Raw genomic sequence first — 23,852 nt, forward strand, 5'->3', positions numbered from 1 at the left:
ACTCAGTCAATTGTTTGTTTTCACTTGTTTACTATATAAAATAACCATTATTATTATTCATTCAAATTTTTTATAGGTGACATATGTACAAATATAGTGTTGATTTATTTATCACATTACACATACAAACATGTGACACATACATAACTGATAATCAAGTATAGTACCTATTATAAAATTTCCGCCTAATTGGCGCCCTAACTAGTATGAAAAAAAATTTTACATTTAAACTTTTGTTCTATCTCTAACGGTTTACAAGACCCAATTCACCTATGATGCTCATTTACGAACTTGACCTCACTTTTTACGTCCTGAGTACGCTGTAAAAATTTCAGCTCGATATCTTTTTTCGTTTTTGAGTTATCGTGTCCACAGACGGACGGATGGACGGACGGACAACCGGAAATGGACTAATTAGGTGATTTTATGAACACCTATGACAAAATTTTTATACTAACATCATTATTTTTAAGCGTTACAAACTTGGGACTAAACTTAATATACTATGTATATTTCATATATACATGGTATAAAAAGAGTGAAAAATTTAAATAAAAGGAAAAATTCATTTTAATTTTATCCATTTTTTTTTTTATATGTACTACTATCAACTATACATGTATATTTGATAGTAGTACATGTGACTTTTTATTAAAATATTTTGAGTAATGCTGTGGAAAAAAAAAGTTAAATTAAAAATAATAATCTTGCATGGTAAAAATAACGGAACAGCATTGTATTATTTACCAGGCAGCTTTTGTATTATTAAATGATCCAGTGAAAAATGCTTAATAATTATAAGGATAAATTTTTGTTGACTTCGTTTTGAGACATAGTTATTGAAATAAATACCACGATACTCTAAATAAATTTTTATTTACACCAAAAATTATATTTAAAATTATCAGATAATCTCTTGAAATAACTTAAACTAGTGAAATTTACAGAATTTAAAAAATCCTAACAAAACAAAAGTATCAAAAACATTGCCTTAGGTTTGAGGTAATTAGCCAATAGACACTTCTTAGGTACTACCTGAACTTACATACAAATTTCCATCATTCTATTCCAATTTGGATTTCTTAAAACTTCGAAAATATCACCTTAGGAATTTTGTTTTAATTTGAATTTGATGGTCCGCTGTTTTCTTAACAAGGTATACTGCTTACTCCAGCATGTAAATAATTCAAGATAAAACCACAGTACGAGTATATTTCTTTTATTTCTGTTTCTGCGTGTTGTTAGAAAGAATTTAAATCGCCAATGAATTTTGAGGATAATTAATTTGATATGATACTGATGTTCTATTAAACATAAATTATATTTTTAAACGTTTCTACGAGGAGTAAAAAAAGACAATATATTGATTTTGACTTGTATTTTTTTATTACGAAGTATTATTTAAATATATTATGTATATATCAATAGATAGAAAATTACAATAAAAATAATACTTTTAATATTTTTCACAATAATTAATTAATATTTAGTTTATAACACAATAAATTTATCATAAGAAACGATAAAAATATTTATTTTTTTTAAATTTAAATTCGAGATAATAATAATGTAATAAATTTTTTGTGTAATTTATAAATTAATCTTATTTTTTTAAAAATAATTCTCAATAAATCAAGGCGACGGATGTGTAATAACAAACAAACACACAGTTTGTTTATAATTAAAAAAAATCTATACGCAATAAAAATTTAAATATTACGGAAAAAAATAGAAATACTTTCATCCCGCAGCAGTCTGAAAAAAATCACAGTTGAATATAATCAATTTAAAAAACAAATAAATATATAAAAGCGTCGTTTCTAAATTGTGTATTTTTTTTATTCGTGTTTGTAAAGCTTTCGATAAGGGCGGTATTAATTTGTGTGTGAGCTTAAAAAATTGAATCAAAAATGTTTTGTTTTCTGATTAAAATATGTAGTTTTTTTAATATAGCAGGAGCGCGCAATATTTAAGCGTATAATAATTTATAACTGAATTGATTAATAATTGATTTTGTTTTATATGGATGTTTGATCCTCTTGACTTGCAATACTATCCATTTCATGATCGCTATCAGCATCTGAATCACTGGAAGTAGCACCATTGAATGTACCTTGCATCGGTAAACGGGCGTATTCATCTGTGTCAATTGATTTACAAAAGTGTATCGCATATTTTAATTTTTCACGTAAAACAAGCTGTAACCAAAAATAATTGATTTTTAATAACAAAAACGTCTTCCGATTTCAATTGTGGAATGGGCTTTCAAGTTTGATCGTTTGGTAAACTGTCAAAAATGGATACCCATTCTGCAAAACTGGAAGAAAAATAAGAAATTTCTCGTAAACTTCAATATGAAATAACTCCAGAATGCCGGAGGTTGTGGATTCGATCACCGCTATTTACCGTGAATAATTTGAAAATACTTGAAGACTTTGCTTACCTTACACGAGTATCTTGGCATTTTAAGCAAAAAGAAGCATGTATAACTTTCTGGTAAAAAGTGATCTGGTGGTGAATATTTATCCAATACTTGAATAACAAAATCACGTCCACGAAAATCGGCGATTGTTCGTGGCAACCGTGTACGGCCCCAAACAAAACGTAAAAATAATGAACGTTCTTGTTGCGATAACTCTTCCATAACTTCCCAAAACCATTGAATTAATGGTGCGTTGGCATCTACTCCTATTTACAAAAAAATTAATAATTTAATATCTCTTTTTTGAGTTTGTAGAATAAATATTATACCTTTATAAGTGGCAACGGATTTTAATAAATTTAACGGAATATCTGGAGATCCGCATACCATTATCTCTAATTCATAAGCACTAAACAACGATAATAATGGAACAGGAACCACTTTCGACATTCCATCTCGTACAGCTTTTACTTGTTCATCAAATTCATGTAATCTACAAATCAATAAAAGTGTAGAGTAAATAGGATCATTCACTTGGAAAATTAAAATAACTGCTAAAAAAAGTAAAGTGCTATAAACAATGCCCGCTTAGTATTTGCTCTTTGTAAGCAAATAAAATTTCCACGTTTTCGGTAGTCCTTATTTCAAAGCAGATATTTAAAATTAAAGGATAAAATTTCTCACCCGTTTAATTCTCGGTATAAAGCGATAATGGTTGAATATTGAGCGCTAGATTCAAAAACAAGAGAATGCAAGTTTTCGAATAAACCATTGATCGATCTTTTTTCACCTGGGTAAGCTTTTTGTAATTTCGGTAAAATTTGGTGTGTATAAAACTCCCACCGGTGAAAGGGTATACATCATATAAATTATTTTTATTTCTAACATCTATTCTTCAAAATCCAATAGGTCTTTACGACGCTCGAGTAAATCTCCATTTAGCATCGTAGCCTCCCCTATTATAATGTATTTTTAAGGTAAAATTTGGAAAATGTCTAATTTTTGTGTTTTCTGTCTCAAACTATATCATATATTAATTTTTTTTTTGCAATCTTCAAAATTAATTAAACAAGGTATTATACAGCAATAAGCTGATTATTTAAAGTTCATCTCTTATGTATACCCCAGTTTCATAGATATTATCAAATTAATAAATTTAAATAAAATAGTTTCAGAATTTACAAACCAAATAAAATACGAATGGGTCAGTCAGACTTGGCATCAGACTTCATGTTACATTAAAAATCATTAAGAAGCTGAATTTATGCATTTGAAACAATATCATTGCTATTTTTTAAATGACCCATTTTTTTGCAGTTTGGTGTACAAAATATAGATACCTGAAGTTCAGCGCAAGCCGCACATATTCATGACGATTTTCTGGTGTTATTCTTGTATATTTATTACTTAATGATATTTCTTGGCCTGATGCAGATGGTGTAGAAAATGGCATTTCCAATGAAGTAAATAATTTATGATCAGGTGGCATATCACGAATACAAAGTAATCCGGGAACATAATTACGATCAACTTCAGTTAAATCAGCTGGTGTTAATTGAATACCAGCTAATTGCCTCCATACAGGTTCGGCTAAAGATAAACTCAAAGGTGATCCAGTTCGAATTGCAATACCCATTAAAACTCCCAAAAATCTGAACATATTCAAATGTAACACCGACGTTGCTTTTGGATTTAATAAGAAACAATCGCGATTAGTGCCAGCTTCGTCACGTCCATTAGGTGTGGGCATTAGAAGTGGTACACTACCATTTTGTAATTCGTCACACATTTCTGCAATACTTTCACTGTAGCCTCCGCCACAATCATCAACACTTTCACCTGGAATACAAATCAAATACCAAACTTACTTCATGGAATACCTTTATAGGGACGTAAACTTTTTTCTCTCATTTTTTGAAACACGTAAAAAAGTTTTCAATAAACTTAATATTAGCAAAGTTTCGAAAATAATCTCTTCTCAATCGACAAACTTCAAAACGGAACATATACAACCTGTGTTAACGTTTTCAAACGTGTAACATACACATATACACTGAGTCTTATATGTATTGATACTTAAGGTACATCGTGAACTATAGTCTCGCCTTCTAGCAGCGAATTAAACACGTTATCAGAAATCGTAGTTGGTAATGTAGGTAAAAAGAAATGTTTAATTATAATTTTTTATGTATTTGTCAATTTGACACTGCAACATGTACAAAAACAATCGTCTATTAACTATAAATTGGCAAAAACAACAAGTATTTGATTAATAATATTTTTTAATATTTGCACAGCACACCACATTGTCTGAATCTGTATCAGCCATGGCTCAGTGCAACACCCCGTGTCAACAAGGTTTACTATGTTTTTTTTTTGTTTTTTTTTTTTTTTTTTAAATATGTATAGTTTTTAATTAAGGTTTTCATTATCTTTTCCTACAATACTAATCGCATCGTTTTAGGAAATATTACCATCTATTGGTGTAATTGATATAATTAAAATTTACTTACCAACAAATTTCACCTTCCATACTCGATGTGGTAACGACAATGCTTCTTGTGTCAACAACGGTAATTTACTAACCATTTGTCCGAATACTGATTTCATTCCATCAACACCGGCCAATCCACCTCGCGATCGCGATCTCTTTACTTGTATACGATTTAATTCAAGCACTGGACCATGCTGTTTATCTTGGACCATTGTAGCTTGAATTACTTTTTGGAACGTAGCCTCTTTGATGGAATACACAAGAATACCACGTAATCTATCTAACGAACCTTCGCCAGTAACAGGGAATAGTGAGATACAAGGGCATAATAATTCCGAAAAATGATGTAATAATACCAATCGATTATGTAATACTGACAATTGAATATCACGAACTAGATCGTATTCCACTGGTGCTATTGATGGTAATGCTGACGATGTTGATGGTTGTCGTGTAGTCCACGCAAGTGTGTGCGCTGATCCACACGCGACTCGTGTAATTTTCTTGTCCTAAAAATATTAAGATTTTCAGAAACGATACATAAGGATTTCAAGCAGTTTATACACACAATGATCAATTTCATTAATTCGTTTTATTTTTGTAAACAGGAAAATTCAAAATATTTTTTTATTCCAGGTATTCAATATGTATCGAATTTAACGTAAAAAAGCCATTTTTTTTTCGAGAATTACCCTACGAAACATGAAAATAGTTCATAGAGATAGGGATCTTTGACCCCAAATATGCCAACTACTTTTTATTTAACTTTAGGTCCGTTAACACTATGATCAGAATTTTAAAAACTTTTATAATGATGTGTAGTTATTTTTTATAATGCAGATTTATCAATAATTATTTTACCTGCAATGCAATAACTGGGCGCGGACGTTGTATAGCATTTGTCGTACCATCTCCAAGTTGCCCTTCATCATTATCGCCCCAAGTGAATACTTCACCTTGATCACTGCATGCAACACAATGTAATGAGCCTGTTGCAATCGCTATTATACGCCTTCCTTGTAATGCAGCAACTTTACGTGGTCGCCGAACGTGTTCGTCTGTACCATGCCCTAAACGATGGTAATCACCTTTTCCCCATGTATATACACTACCCGATCGCGTTAATGCCACCGAAAATTGTGATCCACATTCCACTTTAACCACACCCAGGCCAGCTAAACTTTCAATTTTCATTGGTGATTTACAACCATCAGATCCGCCACGGCCTAGTTTACCATAATCACCATCACCCCATGACCAAACATTATCATCGTCGGTAATACATAAAGTTTGAGCATCACCCGATCCGCATGCAACATCAATCACACGAACACCAAGTAACGCCTCAACTAGCTTTGGTTCTAATTGATCTTCACTATCTCCATGACCAAGGCGTCCATAACGACCTTTACCCCATGTAAATAATTGTCCAGCTGCCGTAATTGCAGCTGAATGTGCTCCTCCACAAGCAATATCAATAATTTCTTGACATTGTAATTTTTCAATAAGTTTTGGTTTAACACAACATCTTCGATCACCATGACCTAGTTTTCCATCATCACCTTCACCCCATGAATACACCACTCCGTCAGACGATAATGCTAAACAATGTTTACCCCCTGAATTTACAGCAACTTTTTTAATAAATATATGTTGAATTGATTCTAAAACAGTTGGAACTAAAACGGAATCAGTTCCACCTATCCCTAATCGCCCACCAGCGCCATATCCTGTAGCATAAACTTTTCCATCCGACGTGACAGCAAACAAAGTTTGTTCACCACCAACAATTTGTATTGGACGTAAACTAGTTAATGCTTCACAAGGGGTTGGTAATTTTACTTTAGCGTCATCAACACCACCTAATTGTCCACGATGATTATGACCCCATCCATAAATTGTACCGGAACCGCCCCACGATAATGTCCAATCTTCTGGTCGTCTATAAACAAAAATATAAGTTAGATCAATTGTATTAATATTATTTGAGAAGAATTATTCAACTAGCGGTATGACGCCTTTTCTAATACGTGGGTTTTCCCTTTTGATTTGCTTTAAAATATGAGTGTGTCTATTGCACTCGACAAAATTTGTTATTTTTATTTTCGAATTTACTCCCAAACTTCCAAAATTAACAGCCGTGATTGGATTACCAACTCTATATAATAAAACCGAAACTCTCGTTTTACACACCTGTTTAGCCACGTTAACAGTTGTTCATCGTGTTCTTTCTTGAATATAGCATGATTTTCATGTTCCCAAATTTCACAGTCTTCATCTTTAGCAGAAAATTCAGTAATTTTTTTCCGTACTTCCAAACAAAATTGTTTTGGTAATGTTGTACGTCGTATTAATGAATTTGCCACACGCGCCGCAGTACAATATCGCCGAAACCATGCCCATTTATGACTATCAGCTAGACTTACCATTTGATCTAACTCCAAATCACATGCAAGTGAAACTAATTCCTGTAATAAACAACATAATTGTTTTAAAATCTTTTAATTCGTGTAGAAAAACACTACCTTAAAGAAATCAGAATGCATTAAATGACTTCCACCACGAACACATGGTTCTTCATATTCATATTGGCGTAAAATTGCTGCAGGTAATTCATCTAATAGTTTTGATAAAGCACTGTCCGCCGGTGCTTTACTTTTTAGGAAACTCATCAAGGGTATTCCCGGAGTACTGGTATGTTTTTGGGGTACCAATAATTTATGTAACATTTTTAAAGACCACATACGTTGAGCAGGAGCTGAAAAAACAAGTAAATATTATCAATCCTAGTATTTGCAAACTGACCTAGAGTACCTCAAGGAAAAGTTAACACAAATTAAGCCAAATGTTACTTATGATAAAATACTTTAGAATCACCAATTTATTTTATAATAACTTATAAAATGCATACTTAATTATTAAAATTTGATGTAAAAATACACCGAAAGTTTATTTCCCACCACATCTCCAAGGCTATTCACAATAAGGTAAACTTTCATTCAACTTACTTAAAACACTTAATTGGGAGCATGAAGCTAAAGCTGCCGCCAATCGTGAAATTAAACCTTTCTCTTCAGCTTGAGGTAAACGTTTATCTAACAAACACATCACTAACTCAATACTTGGCCGACTTAGCACTGCACGATCTGATCCACGTAAAATTGGATCTAATGTGGACATTTCAGCGTATACAGTAAACCGCCAACCCCAACCATTCACCGAACCATCACTTGAAAATCTCCAACGTAACTCATCACCTAACACCAAAAAAACACAAATATTAACATCAAAATTTCTTTTATTTTGTAAATTTTATATCTGACCTGGAATCCGTAAGGGTGTTGACCAATCAGACCAATCCCGTCCCGATTTACTAAATAATAATCGACCACTGCCATCTGTTATTAAAAGTGGATCGTGACGTTTTTCTGTTGAGCAATAACGATCAAATTCTATACGTAAACATTCAGCGCCAGGTATTTTTACATGGCCTATAAAACATAATTAATTATTTAAAACGTATTCGAAGAAGATTTATAAATTAATTTCTTACCAGTTAATGTAACATTATCGATATATGGATGACTAGTTTCCTGTACCACTGGTTGTGGCGCTGTGTTATAGGAATGTGTGTTACTTGCAGCATCTTCTAACTCGGTTACACATAATTCTAGTAACATACTTCCAACTTCTTGATTTGAATTTCCTAGAACTAATAAAATATTTTATCGTCACAAAAGTTTGAAATTTTAGGTAACTTAATTTGATAATAATATAGCAGTCTGTGTCTAGTTCGTGAATTTGGTCAACCTTTTTCGAACATTTAGCACTCACCAACTCTATAATAAATAAATATAAATTACAAAAATTTCACTTATCATCTATTGTTTATTGGTGTCAGGCCGAAAACTTTTTCAGTCAAAATTGAAATAGAATATCCGGCTTTTACTCTAGTTTAAATCGAAACCTATTTAAATTTGTTAAAATTAATATTATATCCAAACCCAAATTTAGGGGTCCTTGCTAATGCGTAACGTTTTTCTTTTGATAAATGGTAAGTAATCAGGTGGTCTAAATTGGAACTACTGAAAAAGCGACCCACTACCTGTTTAATAGTACAAATTTTTATCGCCAGGCGCATGCCCAAAACAATTACGGCCCTTTGATTATTGAGTAAGAGGAGGATATCGTCTGCATCCTGATATTTTCGCCCTCTATGCTGAAAATATAGTATTTACATATATGTCTTCTTGCCACTTTGTTCAATACTGTTTTGTGGACACTATTTTAGTCAAATAGTCATAAGAGTTTGTGCTATTTTGTCTCTATACTCCATAGATACTATATATAATCTTACACAACTGTTTGAACCCCAGTGACATATTGGTCATTTACCGAAGCTTTGAAAATTTAAAATAGCGGAGTGAGAACCACGGCTCCAAGATGATTGAGAAGGATAATAAATGACGGATCATGATTATTAATCCACATGTCTTAATATACAATATAATATCCTGGCGCGTATTTACAACATAATTATTGCCATTTAATCAATATTATTTAATAATTAAACTTTACTAACTTGTGATACATGTTTACTTTAAAATATTTCTTGTAAATAAAACAATATCTCACCATTTTTTAGAACTTTTACACAGAATTAATTAAACAAACAGTAACTATTGATTGATGCGCATTGAATAACATGATCTGTTATTGTGTTTCTCAGTCAGCTGTTTCAATATTGTGTTGTTGTCTTTGTTAATTATCTCTGTGAAGCAAAAATATACGTACTTGGTGCACGATGGGCAAGCCGCTTTTTCAGTATTTTCAATTTAGACCACCTGATTACTTACCATTTATCAATACTAATTAAAAGTCACAGTTGAATTTGTATAAATGTTTGCATTCCTATTTTCAATTATTCCATGGTAACTATCACTCCCAGAAATATTAAATATTATAAAAAAATTAAAATAAACGAAAACTTTATTACCTGTTAAAATTGAAGCTAAAATTTCTTTTGCATTATCAGTTTCAATACGATTAACAATCGCCAACTTTAATAGATCAACCAATAATCTGGCATCATTCTCAGTGAGCAATGATGTGAATTCATCTAAACCACCGGTGGGAACATCTCCAACAACTTCCGCATGAGATGTTAACGTGGCTGCAATAACAGACATTGCACTTGTGGACATTTTAGATTGTCGGGAAGAAATACTAGCTGAACAACTACTTGCTGTCATTGATGGGAATACAGCTAATGGACATTCTTCACTTTCAGGACTTAAATGTGGGCTCTAAAAATAATTTGAAAAAAGCTGATTACTTTAATTGAAATCCTAACAGACTAATTCCTTTAGCGTTTCTACAGCAGATATTCGCGTTTTCTATTAATAAGAAGCATAACTTTCTTAACTATGTATATCATATATAAAGCCTTGGCTTAAGTTAAATATTTTAATGAATGGAGACTTTCGGAAACATCTAGCGTTTCTACACGAAAAAATTGAAACAACATTTTTCGATTTTAGTCATTTTGTTAACTCTCTTTTATACAACAGGATAAAACAAAAACAGTGCTTTAATAATTCTTACGTTAATTCCAACCATTTCGTTAAGAGAAATTGGTGCTTCACCACCACCTTGAGCGATTTCATTCTCTTGGTATCCAATCTGTGGTTTATCAACAGTCGTATTCAATGAATTTGTCATGCTTATAATGCCTTCTAATGGTGTGTCAGGGGTTATCTCCTAGATAAAGTACAAAAAAGTATTATCCACAAATCAAATTACATTTTTAAGTTAATACAAAGTGACGTAAAAAAACATTTTGATTTGAATTCCTTATAACTTTTTATTTTAATTAATTTATAGATTTTATTTTACTGGCGTTTCTTCTCATTTTTCTTCGAATGACTATAAAGAGAAAAAAAGAAATTTTTATACAATAAATAGAAATTGATTAGGAATACAGAATCCTGCTCCTTTTTTTCCGCGCTCTAAATAAGCGTTAGCTTATTGAACAAATATTTATCATTTCCCGCTTATTTTCAAGTGAACGAAATCGCGAGTAGTGGAAAAATCATTACCATGCGACAACCGATAGCTGAAACCAGAATTACGATAACAGGCTGAAAATGTGTTTCAGCAGGCGTTGAATAAATAGAACAATAATGTAAAATCATAGTAATTTACAAAATATTGTTAAAATATGTATCAACGATCTCTCTAATAAAAAATAACTCACTCTTTTAATAATCTAGTCATTCCATAGAGCACAATTGTTTTTTTATTCAAATTTAAGCCTGCTTATGATTACCCTATTGATTGCTTGTTTTCCCCATACTATACAGAGTGATTTTTTAAAAACTTTCCATTTTTATATTTCGAAAACAGATTGGGAAATCATGAAGTGCGTAAATGTTTTTAGAGTCTTCATTATCAAACAGGGATTAACTTTGTTTTTTAAATTGAGCAAAATATTTTTTTAATGAAAGCGAAAAAGCAACTGAATTTACTAAAAAAGTTATAGAGAATACAAAGTATAACTTTCATTTTACGCCATCCTGTAGAAATTATGGTTTACCTTAGCCGTTAATGATGCCGAAGTATTATTGTTATTATTAATATTATTATTATTAGTATTATTATTATTCATAACACTTTCCGAATGATTACAGAGGGCTTTAACGATGCAGGTACGTAATTGTAAAATATGCGCAGCATTTAATAAATGCGTCAATGCATGTTGTTTCGCTGCTGATGATTCCAACGACATTACAATATTTGTTAATGACGGACGTATTTTTTGTTTACTAGCTGCATTTTCTTCAGCCTCTTTTTCTGCATTATATAATCCTAATAAATGAGCACCTAAAGCATCTTTACTAATTTCAAAAACAACTGGTTCCAATTTTAGTGTAGTTTGGGAATCGGGAGAACACCATGCAATTGAATGTGAACTACCACATGCGACGCGATTCACTTTTATATCTTCTAGGCCATGTACTAAGGATGGCTTTCGATTTACCATTGTTGTGCCATTTCCTTGTTGCCCGTGGTCATTATCACCCCAAGCATACACCTGCAAAAGAATAAACTGATAAAGATAAACAATCAAATAAAATTACAATCCATTTCAAACCGATAAATGATGACGGTTTATGAAATTTTTTTAATCAATATTTTTATCCAAAATTCTACAATGATCATAGAGGATATTTTTTGTAACTTACTGCTATTTGAAAGATCTAAAACGTGAAAATTAGTTTAAATTTGAAATCAATTTAAAATGGTTTCAATTTGAAATCAATACTTTCAGTAACAAAGAATGAACTACCAACATTTGTCAAATCGAAAAAGAGAAAAAACACTGATAAAAATTCTGCACAATAAAATCAAAGACAATGGGTGTTTGTTTTAAGAACTCGAATTAAAGTACATTTTATGTAAACCAAAATTTTTTTCGCGCTCTTTATTCAAAAATTAACCCGAAAAACCGAACAACTTACCTGACCAGTGTCGGTTACTGCTAAACAATGGAGAGCTCCAACGGCAACACTTGTAAATTTCATTCCTTTAAGTGATTCAATAGCTGTAGGTCGTCGTACATGTTGATCACTACCATGACCCAAACGGAAATAATCACCCTTTCCCCAAGTCCAAATTTCACCGGATTTAGTTAATGCCAAAGAAAATTGTGCACCACATTCGATTTGAATTACATTATAGCTATTTAAACGTTCTATATTATGTGGAATATTGCAACCTTCAGAACCACCACGCCCTAATTTACCAAAATCACCATCACCCCATGAAAATACTAGCCCTTCGTCGGATAATGCTAATGTTTGTGCATCTCGAGATCCACACGCTACTTGTACTATTCGATGTCCTAACAATGCTTTCACTAATTTTGGTTTTAATTGAGTGACGTTATCGCCATGGCCCAAACGACCATATTCACCCAGACCCCATGTGAATAATTCACCAGAACTACTGATGGCAGCCGAATGTGAACTACCACAAGCAATATCACGTATACGACGCGATCGTAATGTTTCAATTAAACGTGGCTTATCTAAACTTAATCGATTACCATGACCAAGTTTTCCATCTTCACCTTCTCCCCACGAAAATACCTGAGAAAAATTTTAATATAAATAATTGATGATCACTAGGAAATATTTTTTGAAAATCGTACCTTCCCGTCCATTGTTAAAGCCATTGCATGTTTTCCACCGGAATGTACAGCAACTTTTTTGATGACATATTGATTTAAGAATAATACAGGACGTGGTAATGATACGTTATTGTTATGACCCAGACCAAGCCGTCCATTTGTTCCCTCTCCGCAAGCATACAACTAAAACATAAAATTTTATGTAGTCATCAATGAAAAATTAAAGTAATCCTCCTGAATCAAAATAAAACACTATTTTTATTGCAATTTTTGGATGAATATAATATATCGAGTGTTATATTTTATCTGTCAAATGAGAAAATAAGTTTTATCGAAAATGTTTAAAAAAAAATACAACATTGTGGATAACGGAAATTTAGAAGTCTCAGGTCGACCTTGGTATACTAAATGATCCATCCAATTATTATACACACATTTTTTTTGATTATTTTATTCGAGGTAACTTATTCAATCGACTGTGGTTTTAAAACTTTTCGAATGGTTTTCAGTTCTCAATTTTCAGATTATCACTTTGTTTAGAAATTTTGAGATGCTTCAAACAAAGGTGTTTACAAAATTCAGGTTTCTAAACCAAATTTTGATTTACGAATTATTTTATTGAACTTTAAGTAGGGAATATGACATACGGATAATTTTGTATATCGTGGGTTTTTGTGAAAATACTCACCTTCCCTTCACGTGAAACAATAAACAATGATTTTGAGCCACCGGCAATATGAATTGGCTGTAATTGACTTAGAATATCCGATAACACAGGTAATTTTACTTTGGATCCTTTCATTCCACCAAGTTGATCTTTATCATTCAAACCCCATACATAAACGCGACATCCACTGCTGAAATCGGATGATGAATTTGTTGATGTTTTTCCGTCGACAGTATCACGAACTTGGAAAAAAGACAATTTGTTAGAATAAATACTTTTACACAAAAACATATTTGGTGGTTTTAATAGTAGCGTAAATTCTCTTCCTTCGTCGAAGGATCAAACTGAATCTCTATCGGTTCTTTTAAAACTTCTCAGCCTTCATTTCTAGATAGAGGATGTTAAAATTTTGGAAAAAAATGGAATTTTTGGGAGTATTATCAAATCGGGAGCTTAGAAAAGGATCATACTTCATGATATAATGCTTATGGAGATAAATTGCGAAAACTAGTAGTGGAGAGTTAGACGTACCATAATGTACTCAAGGCGTGCTCTTGCATCACTCACTTCATTGCAAATACAATAACGTTAAGTATTCTTAAATTTTCAATGAAGTCAGTGGCGAAACAGATTTTTTCGAAACAGGATTATGGCACGTCGAAATCTCCAGTGCTAGTTTTTGTAATTTATCACCATTTGCTTTAAATCATGAAGTATGATCCATAGGTATTGTCTAGAAGAGAAGGCTTTCCAGGCTATAAGTGTATTGAGAAATTAACGTTATCTACCATTTTCTGAAGTCCTGCGGTTATAATTTGGATCACCCCGTTTGTTTGAAAAAGAGGATACAAAAATATTCAAGTTTTTCATTAATTTTCACTATTTTTTTTGCTTTATGTAAAATAAGTGTTTGTATACATAATTAACGGTTATTCTAATTTCAACAAGACTTTTTTTTTTAATTTCGCCAAAATGATATAATATATAACCAAAGAAAAATAAACAAAATCTAAAAGCTTATATTCCTTTAGGCTAATATTTTCGTATTTTTATAAAGTTTATAGTGTCTATAATTTGATATGATACCTTACTACTTTCGAAAAATGGATAAAATCGATTAAACTTACTTGTATAAGGCAATGTGGTAACTTGATCATATGCCTGATCCCAATCGGATGCCAAAAATGATGCTGAAGTTTTTAAATTCGTATTTGGCTTTTGTCGTTTACCAACGATGCTCAAACCATGTACTTTACAGTCAATGCCTGCATTACGACATTGTTTGATTGCAATCTCAATGCACGGATAATATTCTTGAACATCTTTCAAAAGAGTTACAATCATATCAGTACTGCGCACATGTATTTCATTTAATTCAGTTAATGATGTAAACGATGGCCCACCACTAACCACAATTAAGGAAGGCATATAACTGCTATCGACAGGGTCGACAGCCATAAATAATGAATGTATTAATATGTTAGGTTGCATTTCTAAACGTAACCAATGTTTGCCTTGAGAGCCGCATGTTAACCAACATCCAGAAGAACCATCCACTAAACAATGTGCCCATGCTTCGCGTGATGATGCAGTTAGACGTTTTACACATGAACTCCAATCTTCAATTAATTGTGATTCATCGGGACCACCTAAATCTTGTTTATGATATCGACCTGGTTTACCAGCGAAGACAGATGGGGCACCTATATTTTATGGAAAACAAAAAATTATTCAATTAACTTGTGAGATAATTAAAATTCATACGTATTAGTTAAATCTTTAATCATTATGAATAGGGTAACGCTTCCCTCAGGCTAATAAAGTATAATCAATTTCTGGGAATCCACAATACAATAATAATTCATCATTTTTTACTCAGCAGGAGTAGTTAAAAACAGACCACTTAAAATATGATTTAAGTATTTCTTCAGCCTCGCCGCTAAGCCAGTCTTCGTACAGCCTATATTCTCAATCAATTTAACAAAAGAAACTAGGGCGACAATAACAAATATTCAGTCAAAAAAATACCGATAAATTGCAATTTGATTAGGCCACAAAAATGATTTAAAAAAAATATTTTCGTAAGATGGCAGCTTTGTTCTTAATTAACATTTATAAACTGAGCAAATCATTTGTACAACTCAAATAATAATCGAAACAAATTTCGTGTACCGACTGGCCACAAACGTTGCAAAAGGTGAAATACTGTTTTCGTGTGTCATAAATTTATTCCAAAAGGACAAGTAGTCGAAAAAGAATAAAAAAATCCATCATAAACTGTTAACATTTTGGAATAATAATTCGTGGATTTTCATTACGATGATTATTAATGTGACTAAATGTACTAAAGTCAAAAGCAACAAGTACTATCTGAACTGAAATTGCCATTCTTTAATACTAGTTTAGAAACGATTTAGCATTTAAATCAAAATCCGTTGATAAAGCTGCAGGCTATATCAGAAAGCAAAACGGGTGTCGAAGCGAAGAAGTAAGGTAAGTATGTTGCGTCAAATTAAGCCTATTTTGGGGAGACGAATATTTTATTTAGTAATTTTTTGCTCTTTCTGGCAGTGAAGTATGTTTTTTGCATTTAGTTCAAAGTAAAGATTCAAAACGCTTTTGTTTTTTAAAAAACGTAAAATTTACCTGGTTCGACAATTCGATAAAACGAATGCTTATGTACTTTTTTGGTGTAGAAACAATTTTCACATAAATTATAGCTTTTACAAATTTTACAAGTAAATCTTGGTCCAGTAATTGGTGTAGCATTACAACTTGAACATGAAAAACCATCATGACTGCTAGGTACTAATTCCATTTCCGATAATAATCCAGTCCATTTTGTTTGTTTTGGAAAATCAACAGTTACATCTCGTCCATTGCCACAAATACCTATGGAAAGTAAGACAGATTGTTGTCAATAATAGAAAAGGGACCCAAATGCTCGTATAAGCGAAAAGTGGATATGACCCACAGAAATAAAAAACCAGTAAAAACTTGTAAATAATTAGAAACTAATTAATATTTATTTACAAGTTTTAATATGGATTTCCACAAACTAAAGCTCTCATCAATCAATTAAAAAACCAGTAAATAACTTTTACGGAATGACCCTCCCCCCTCCTACACACACACACATCGATATCTTAAACTGCTACGCGTCGCTTTTGAGAGTCTTTAGGATTGAGATATGGTGCAGAAAAAATGTCCAAGCACGTATACAAATAGAAACATCAATCTAAAATAGAGAATTTTTGAAGTTTGACAAAAGTTGTTACAACATATTAAGGTTGTACCCTCCTTAGTATATTAAATAGCAAAACTTGCGTTTTCTATATTGTCTTAATTATCGCAAACACAGAGTGACAAGTTAACAATTTAGAGTTTTTTAAAATATGGATCTAACACGGAAAACCAAAGTGTTTACACTATTGAGCGAAATTTTCAAAATGATGAAAAGAAGGAGACTATTTTATACTTTGGGATTTTTGTTAAGACTTATTCAGCCACATTTATGCAAAATTTGAGCATTGAACTGAAGTTGCTGCCCATGCACTGATGAAATGTATACCTAAATGAACTTTTAATTAAAAACCTGATGCGTTAATTTTGGGACACCATATATCAATAAAATTAGAAATATAAATTTTTGCGGATCATATGAGGCTGATTATCATTAGACCGATCTTTGAAATGAATATAACAGATTTAGGATGACTTCACTCCTCTGGTGAATATTTCGCACAAAAACTTGTTTACCCAATGTAAGCAAGTAAATGTATGTGCTATATTTAACGTAATTTATTATCCTTACCTGTTACAATTCCGACACTATCATGATTAACATATCCCCATTTGTATTTAGGCATTGTAACACTAGCTTTCACTTTGACTTTATCACCAACTTTGATAGCTGGAGGACCAGGTAATGTTGGTGGGAAACCAAGTAATTCAACATGAATAAATCGAACCCAGTAAGTGCTACCTTTATGTTGCCAATCCACTTGTACATTCAAATCATGTAAACCTTCACGATCAACTTTGATCACTTTACCAATGTCACCTTGGGAAACACCTTCATACGACCGACAACATCGTACAAGCATACCAGCTGCGATATTATCACGTACATACGACGCATATTCATCATTTGTTAGGAAATCGCTACGTTGTAAATATATACCCATTGTACTACCTCCAATATTAGGTGGTGCTCCCTATATAAAAAATAGTGTTTCAATTATATTTTCTTTAATGCTGTAATACCGCCAAAAAAGGAAGCAATTTGCTATAAATCTGGCGAACATTTAATGAGAGGTAGGTGTAGAATTTGATAGATTCAATTGCCCCGGTAAATATGGGTTTTAAGTCAAAATGATTATACCAAAAATTACTGAGAATATATTTCCAACAACTTATTAACTAGCAATTAACCACCCGCTTCACTAGGTAACTTCAATTTTAAATACATACAAGTACTTAAAAAATGACGGAGTTTCATACAAAATTTCATTCCCTATTTTACCCCTTTAAAGAATGAATTTTCTTTAAAAAATTAATAAAGTAAACTTTTGTTTTGAACCATGAACTCAAATATCACTTTTTACATATATAACTTCAAAATATTAATGTCATTTGAGGAACGTTTGTGCAAAAGTTCATGCTTCTATACCCAGCGATTTCATCTGTGCGATGATCGATCAGTCAGTGAATCAGTCAGTCAGTTTCTTATTTTATATATATATAGATATTTTTTTTAACCTAAAACCATTATTTAAAATAATTATTTTCACTCTTAAAAATCAATATGCCGGCCACTCCATATGGTATAAAAGAATTCAGACTCAGATTTAAGACAAACTTAAATGCACTCTTTCATTGGATTACTAGATTTATAATATAATTTATGACACTTACATCGGTTACAGAGCCGGAATACATTATTTCATCGGTTTCTGAAATTGAATCACTGTCTGATATTGCATCAAATGAACTAATCGTGTCTGAGTCAGATAATGCATGTTCAGGATGTTCCAACAACCATGCGACCACTGATTCTGGACTAATATTATCCGAAACAATTCCTACACCTGTAAGTTTGAGCAGATTGTTACTTTAAAGAAAAACACACAAGGTATTGGACATCAACAAATGTATTTACCCAATGCACGGATTGCACATTCGACACTCTTTTTAGCAAAACCCATTTCCATAATTTGCGTAACTAATGGGCTATTTGGTAATGCACCAAGATTATTGGCGGTAACTGCTGCAGCTAAACCACTAGATGAGGGTTGTTGTAGTTCATTTTTTTGTTTTTTGAGTTTGCTTGCTGATATGACACCTTCACTGCGTTCGCTTATTACTATAGCCGCCGATGCCATAGAATTTTCACTAACTGGCGTTGCTACTTCACTTCCACATAAATCAGCTTCTTGTTTCGCTAGATTTTGTAAAGATTTATCGATATTGGATTGAGGTTGATTTTTATTTTGATTCGATGTGGTTGATGAAGTCTATAAAAATATTTCATATTGAGTAAATGGATGCCATAATTTCCGAAGAAGTATCTATGGAAAATTACACTAAAATGAATCAATTGTCTTATAAGAGAGTAAAATTATAGGAGGGAAGTATTTTCACATAAATAATAAAAAATTAACTGAGAAATTGGTTAAAAGAAATAAGAAATGGTAGGGCAGCTTATCATAAAAATGTGAACATACTGAATAGAAAATTATGAACCGTCGGCTCATCCATCGGCTTCCTTTGATTTTATAGCGGCCATTTTGAAATATGTAAGTATATTATCAATATCACGGCATCCAGATCACTTAGAATTACAAAATTGATGTTATGAGTCAATGAATATTGATAAATGGTAAGTAACCTGGTAGTCTAAATTAAAACTACTCAAAATCGGTCAGCTTTCTATTTTAATTAGTACGAATTATTATCGCCACCTGGCGAGGTTGCAACTCTCAGTTATCAATAATTATTAGCTATAAAATTTTTAATGCATCAGGCTATTTACAGCAGCGGTTCTCAAACTTATTTCTTATATTAATATTAAATTACAAATTCGCCTTACGCCCTCTTGTAGACCTCTGTCGTTCAGTAGGGGGTGATATCACCCATTTTGAAAAACACTGATTTATAGTGTCAAAAATATTGGATGTGTTTCTTTTCTGATCAATAAAATTAAGGGCTTTAGAGGAACATGACTAAGGTAAAAGTTGTTTGATTCAAAGGGGCAAATGTGATAGTTGAATTTAACGTTTTCGTAAAAAAATAACTTGTAAAGGTACATTTTTCTTGACCGAATAGATTCGGTAGAAATTAAACCCAAAAATATTAAACAATAATAAAATTAAAAAAAAAATCATCTAGCAGATTTTCTAAAAAATAATTTTAAGTATAAAATATCTAATTTAAGTATTCAATTATTTCGATATCAAAGTTGGCAATATTGAGATTCAAGATGCCTGAGAAAACTACTTTGTAAATATAATTATCTATTCTTAGTACCTTTAAGCCACACACGCAGTATATTTTCATAATAGATGACTTTATTTTACAGTTTTTTAATTTTATTTTTTGAGAACATATATACAAAATACATTCCACAAATCGTTTATGGCTTTTAGAAAATCTTAAATAAATAATAAAATACTTACAAAAGTTTTATTACACTCAACAGCTAAAAATTGGCTAACATTGAGTGCAGCTTCGATAATTTCTTGTAACATAAATATTGGTTTCAATGGACTTGGTTGTGTTGCTTTCGCTAAAAGTTTTTGGAACAGCAACACTGGTTGCGGACTACCACCATTTGAATCGTCATCTTGGCTCATTAACTCAGAAGTTCCTTCTACATTATTATGTTCTTGATGTTTTAAAACTCTGCGTAATTTTGATTGACTATTAGCCAATTCTCTGGTAGCATTTAAAGTGCATAGCACATGCTGTTGTTGTCGTAAATACGATAAATTTATATGACCTGGAATATTTGTTGGTTTACGGTCATAACCATTCGAATACTTTTGGTTACCTAGCAATAATATACTCCAAATATTTATTAAATTTTCGGACATTGGCATTCGATCTAAATTAAATCGTGCATTCGGTATTGGTTTCACATAAGGCAAAGTTAATTTTTTCTCTTCGCCCGTTTCATGAACTTGTATAATAATTTTTCCTTTAGATGTGATCTTCGCAATTGTACCAAATGTTGTACCGTGTTCCACGTCAACTATAGCACCAATACGAGCTCGGTTATTATCAATTCCGCCGATTACGTTTAACGATGCGATAATTAAATACAATGGCTGCGTATCATCAGTTAACTCATTTAAAACCATATTTATGGCACCATTATTGAATAAATCTGCAGCGAAATGTAATTTTTGTAAAAGAAATGAATTAATTGCTTGATTCCAGCCAACATATCCATGTAAATGACGTATTAACGAAATAATTTCTTGACCTAAAGTACTACTATACGATTGAGTTAACATTACGACTTTACGTTGGTCTCCACTTCCATCACGTCGATCATAATTACATGTAACGGATATTTTTCCTAATAATAAAAATAGACGATCTAATAAAGAAACTATTTGTGGTGAATCCATATCCCATGATGGTAAAACGGTCCGTAAAAGACGTAAGCCTTGAATCTGTAAAAAAAATTAGTAGTTTATGAATATTATTTTTTTGATGTCATAAACTACACTTTTCCATAAAAAAAGTTATGCATTTTATAAAAATATCAAATATGTGAATTCCACCAGGTGTCCAGGTACATGTAGCTCGTGTTGAAATTACATGAAGCAGATGTGGACCAACCTTAGGGTAAGATGGAAAATTAGATGTCCAAAATTAAATATCTTACAACCATCTCAGTAACATACTTCGATATAATTCCGAAGATTTTGCAATTTTACTAAAAAACATCCCAAAACTAATTTATATTAAGAAATATAAAATTGAATTTTTAAATGTGCACTACTTTTCTTATGAAACACTTTGTTATGATTAAAATTTTACCTGTTTATATATGGATATATCCGTTTCAGCAGTTGGATTTTGTGAAATAATATCCAATAACAATTCAATCCATGGTTCTGTACTTAAAATCTTACAAATATGTTCTGATATTGAAATACTTCGTATTAATGGTATAGTACACCATTCTTGATGGTATTTGGCTGTTATATAGTCTAAAATAGGTTTTGGTTGTGGCTGTTGTTTAGTGTCACCACTATTAATGGCGGCTACTGTCGTGGAACAATTATTGCCGTGTTTAATTATATCACGTAATAAATTTGTAATTGTATTAATTGCCATGGACTTATTTAATATTGGTGATGAAATTTGTCCGACGCATATACAAATGTTGCGTAATAAATTTATACAGGAATGTTTGAGTAATGTGTTAGGATGTACCACTACAGATTGGATATCACCTAGAAGAAAAATTAAATTATTAAAAAAAACTGCAAGATTATTCTACTACACCAACTTCTATCCTCATTTTGCAACTTTTCTTTCTAAGAAAAAAATTTATTTTTGGTCTTAGCTAATTGTTTCTGATTTTTTTTAGAAATTTTGCAACTAGTAACATACACAATAAGAGTAATTACGATTAACTAATTCATACTGATGATGACTACTTGGTAGTCAAAATACGTATTTATATAATACTTAAAATTGATCTAGGAAATTGGGGCAAAAATCGAAATTTATTTATAATCACGTAGATTAAAAAGCCTTAGAATTTCCCGAGGCACCATCTTGATTTTTCGTTTTCTCGACGTCAAATTTGTATTCAATGGGTCATTAAACCCAGTAGAAGTTTTTCCAACGCAAAGTATTAATTTAAGATATTAAAAAAAATTTAAATCGAGTGGAGGTTTTATGGAGTTTGCACACTTTCTAAATTCTTGAGTAATGATCTACATATCTTTTGGACTAAAACTACTTGTAATCAAATTTTCAGCTGGCTAAAGGTCATTTGATAGGCCGACAGTATTAATGTAGAAAAATGAAATTTGAGGGGGTAAAAGGTTACATTTAAAAGTCCGCTTGGTGAAAAATTCCGAAATCATTGTTGTAATTTACTTAATATTATTTTTATCCAAAAGATTATCTTACCTTTATCAGTAGTGTCATCAGCATCAGAATCAGACGACGTAGGGGACGGTGGTGTAGCTAACGCTAAATCATATTTCCCCTCTTTGCCCATACGATAACTATTTGTACTACCATTCATCCATTCAACGCGTACCCAACCATCATCTCCAAGTTCTCCAATTATTTTACCTTCACTAGGTGGTGGACCATCTTGATCACCCCATTTCCAATCAACACCACGTACAACTCGTGTGCCAATTTTCATTAAACTTGCTAGCTCTGGTCCACTTAAACGTGGTCTTGGTTTTGGCAACTCAATAACATTCTCATATAGTATACAACATTCGTCATCCGGTTCAACAATTTGACGATCATTTTGTATACAACCGGTGTGTTTGATAATTGTTAATATTGAACTTAAAAGACCATTACGTACTGCTGCACAAAGCTCGCTTGTTGTATATTTATTCGATGCAAGTAAACCCAATGTGGTTAATAAAAATCGTGAACGTGGTATTTCTTGAAGAAAAGTATGTGTTCCTAGAATTAAATATATTGGATTAATAAGACATTAAAGTAATATTCAAGCAGGCTTAGACACTACGAATGCTATTTTTTCTTGTTTTACTGACCTAGAATTTGAGGAGAGAGGCATTATAAATCTTGTGTATTATCATTTGTGTAAGAAATAAATAAACATTCGCTGAATTTGGCATGACACTGATCTTTAAATACATGTTTAATTCGGAGAGAGCCAGATATTCTCAGAAAATTAAGAGCTAACAATAAGTAAACACAGGATTCATCATTTAATTTGCAGGAAATTAATTGTCAATTCAATATTATTTTCTACTATATATAAGTCATTTTGTATGATAAAGATTTGTCATTTATTGCTATAACGTCATATTTGACAAAATACTATTATCAAGGTATTAAATTC

The 23,852-nt window shown here is 31.7% G+C and overlaps 1 protein-coding gene across 1 annotated transcript in view; it reads right to left on the reverse strand.

The window, feature by feature from the left end:
* Nucleotides 1-1,749: 1,749 nt before the first annotated feature.
* LOC123292737 (E3 ubiquitin-protein ligase HERC2) overlaps nucleotides 1,750-23,852 on the reverse strand; it is a 37,018-nt gene continuing 14,915 nt past the window's right edge. The window contains exons 22-46 of the mRNA XM_044873450.1: nucleotides 22,931-23,449; nucleotides 21,824-22,242; nucleotides 20,452-21,453; nucleotides 18,936-19,290; nucleotides 18,692-18,864; nucleotides 17,589-17,991; nucleotides 16,421-16,666; nucleotides 14,902-15,477; nucleotides 13,796-14,016; nucleotides 13,129-13,290; nucleotides 12,437-13,066; nucleotides 11,512-12,009; nucleotides 10,521-10,676; nucleotides 9,913-10,222; nucleotides 8,470-8,628; nucleotides 8,240-8,407; nucleotides 7,925-8,173; nucleotides 7,442-7,674; nucleotides 7,110-7,384; nucleotides 5,778-6,858; nucleotides 4,936-5,425; nucleotides 3,763-4,261; nucleotides 2,752-2,915; nucleotides 2,444-2,688; nucleotides 1,750-2,198 (exon numbers count right to left, since the gene is read on the reverse strand). Coding sequence (XP_044729385.1) covers nucleotides 2,019-2,198; nucleotides 2,444-2,688; nucleotides 2,752-2,915; nucleotides 3,763-4,261; nucleotides 4,936-5,425; nucleotides 5,778-6,858; nucleotides 7,110-7,384; nucleotides 7,442-7,674; nucleotides 7,925-8,173; nucleotides 8,240-8,407; nucleotides 8,470-8,628; nucleotides 9,913-10,222; nucleotides 10,521-10,676; nucleotides 11,512-12,009; nucleotides 12,437-13,066; nucleotides 13,129-13,290; nucleotides 13,796-14,016; nucleotides 14,902-15,477; nucleotides 16,421-16,666; nucleotides 17,589-17,991; nucleotides 18,692-18,864; nucleotides 18,936-19,290; nucleotides 20,452-21,453; nucleotides 21,824-22,242; nucleotides 22,931-23,449 — 9,413 coding nt within the window. The 3' untranslated portion in view covers nucleotides 1,750-2,018. The remainder of the gene's footprint in view (nucleotides 2,199-2,443; nucleotides 2,689-2,751; nucleotides 2,916-3,762; nucleotides 4,262-4,935; nucleotides 5,426-5,777; nucleotides 6,859-7,109; nucleotides 7,385-7,441; nucleotides 7,675-7,924; nucleotides 8,174-8,239; nucleotides 8,408-8,469; nucleotides 8,629-9,912; nucleotides 10,223-10,520; nucleotides 10,677-11,511; nucleotides 12,010-12,436; nucleotides 13,067-13,128; nucleotides 13,291-13,795; nucleotides 14,017-14,901; nucleotides 15,478-16,420; nucleotides 16,667-17,588; nucleotides 17,992-18,691; nucleotides 18,865-18,935; nucleotides 19,291-20,451; nucleotides 21,454-21,823; nucleotides 22,243-22,930; nucleotides 23,450-23,852) is intronic.

Source organism: Chrysoperla carnea, chromosome 2 (assembly GCF_905475395.1).
Source record: "Chrysoperla carnea chromosome 2, inChrCarn1.1, whole genome shotgun sequence".
In the NCBI taxonomy this organism is placed as follows: domain Eukaryota; kingdom Metazoa; phylum Arthropoda; class Insecta; order Neuroptera; family Chrysopidae; genus Chrysoperla; species Chrysoperla carnea.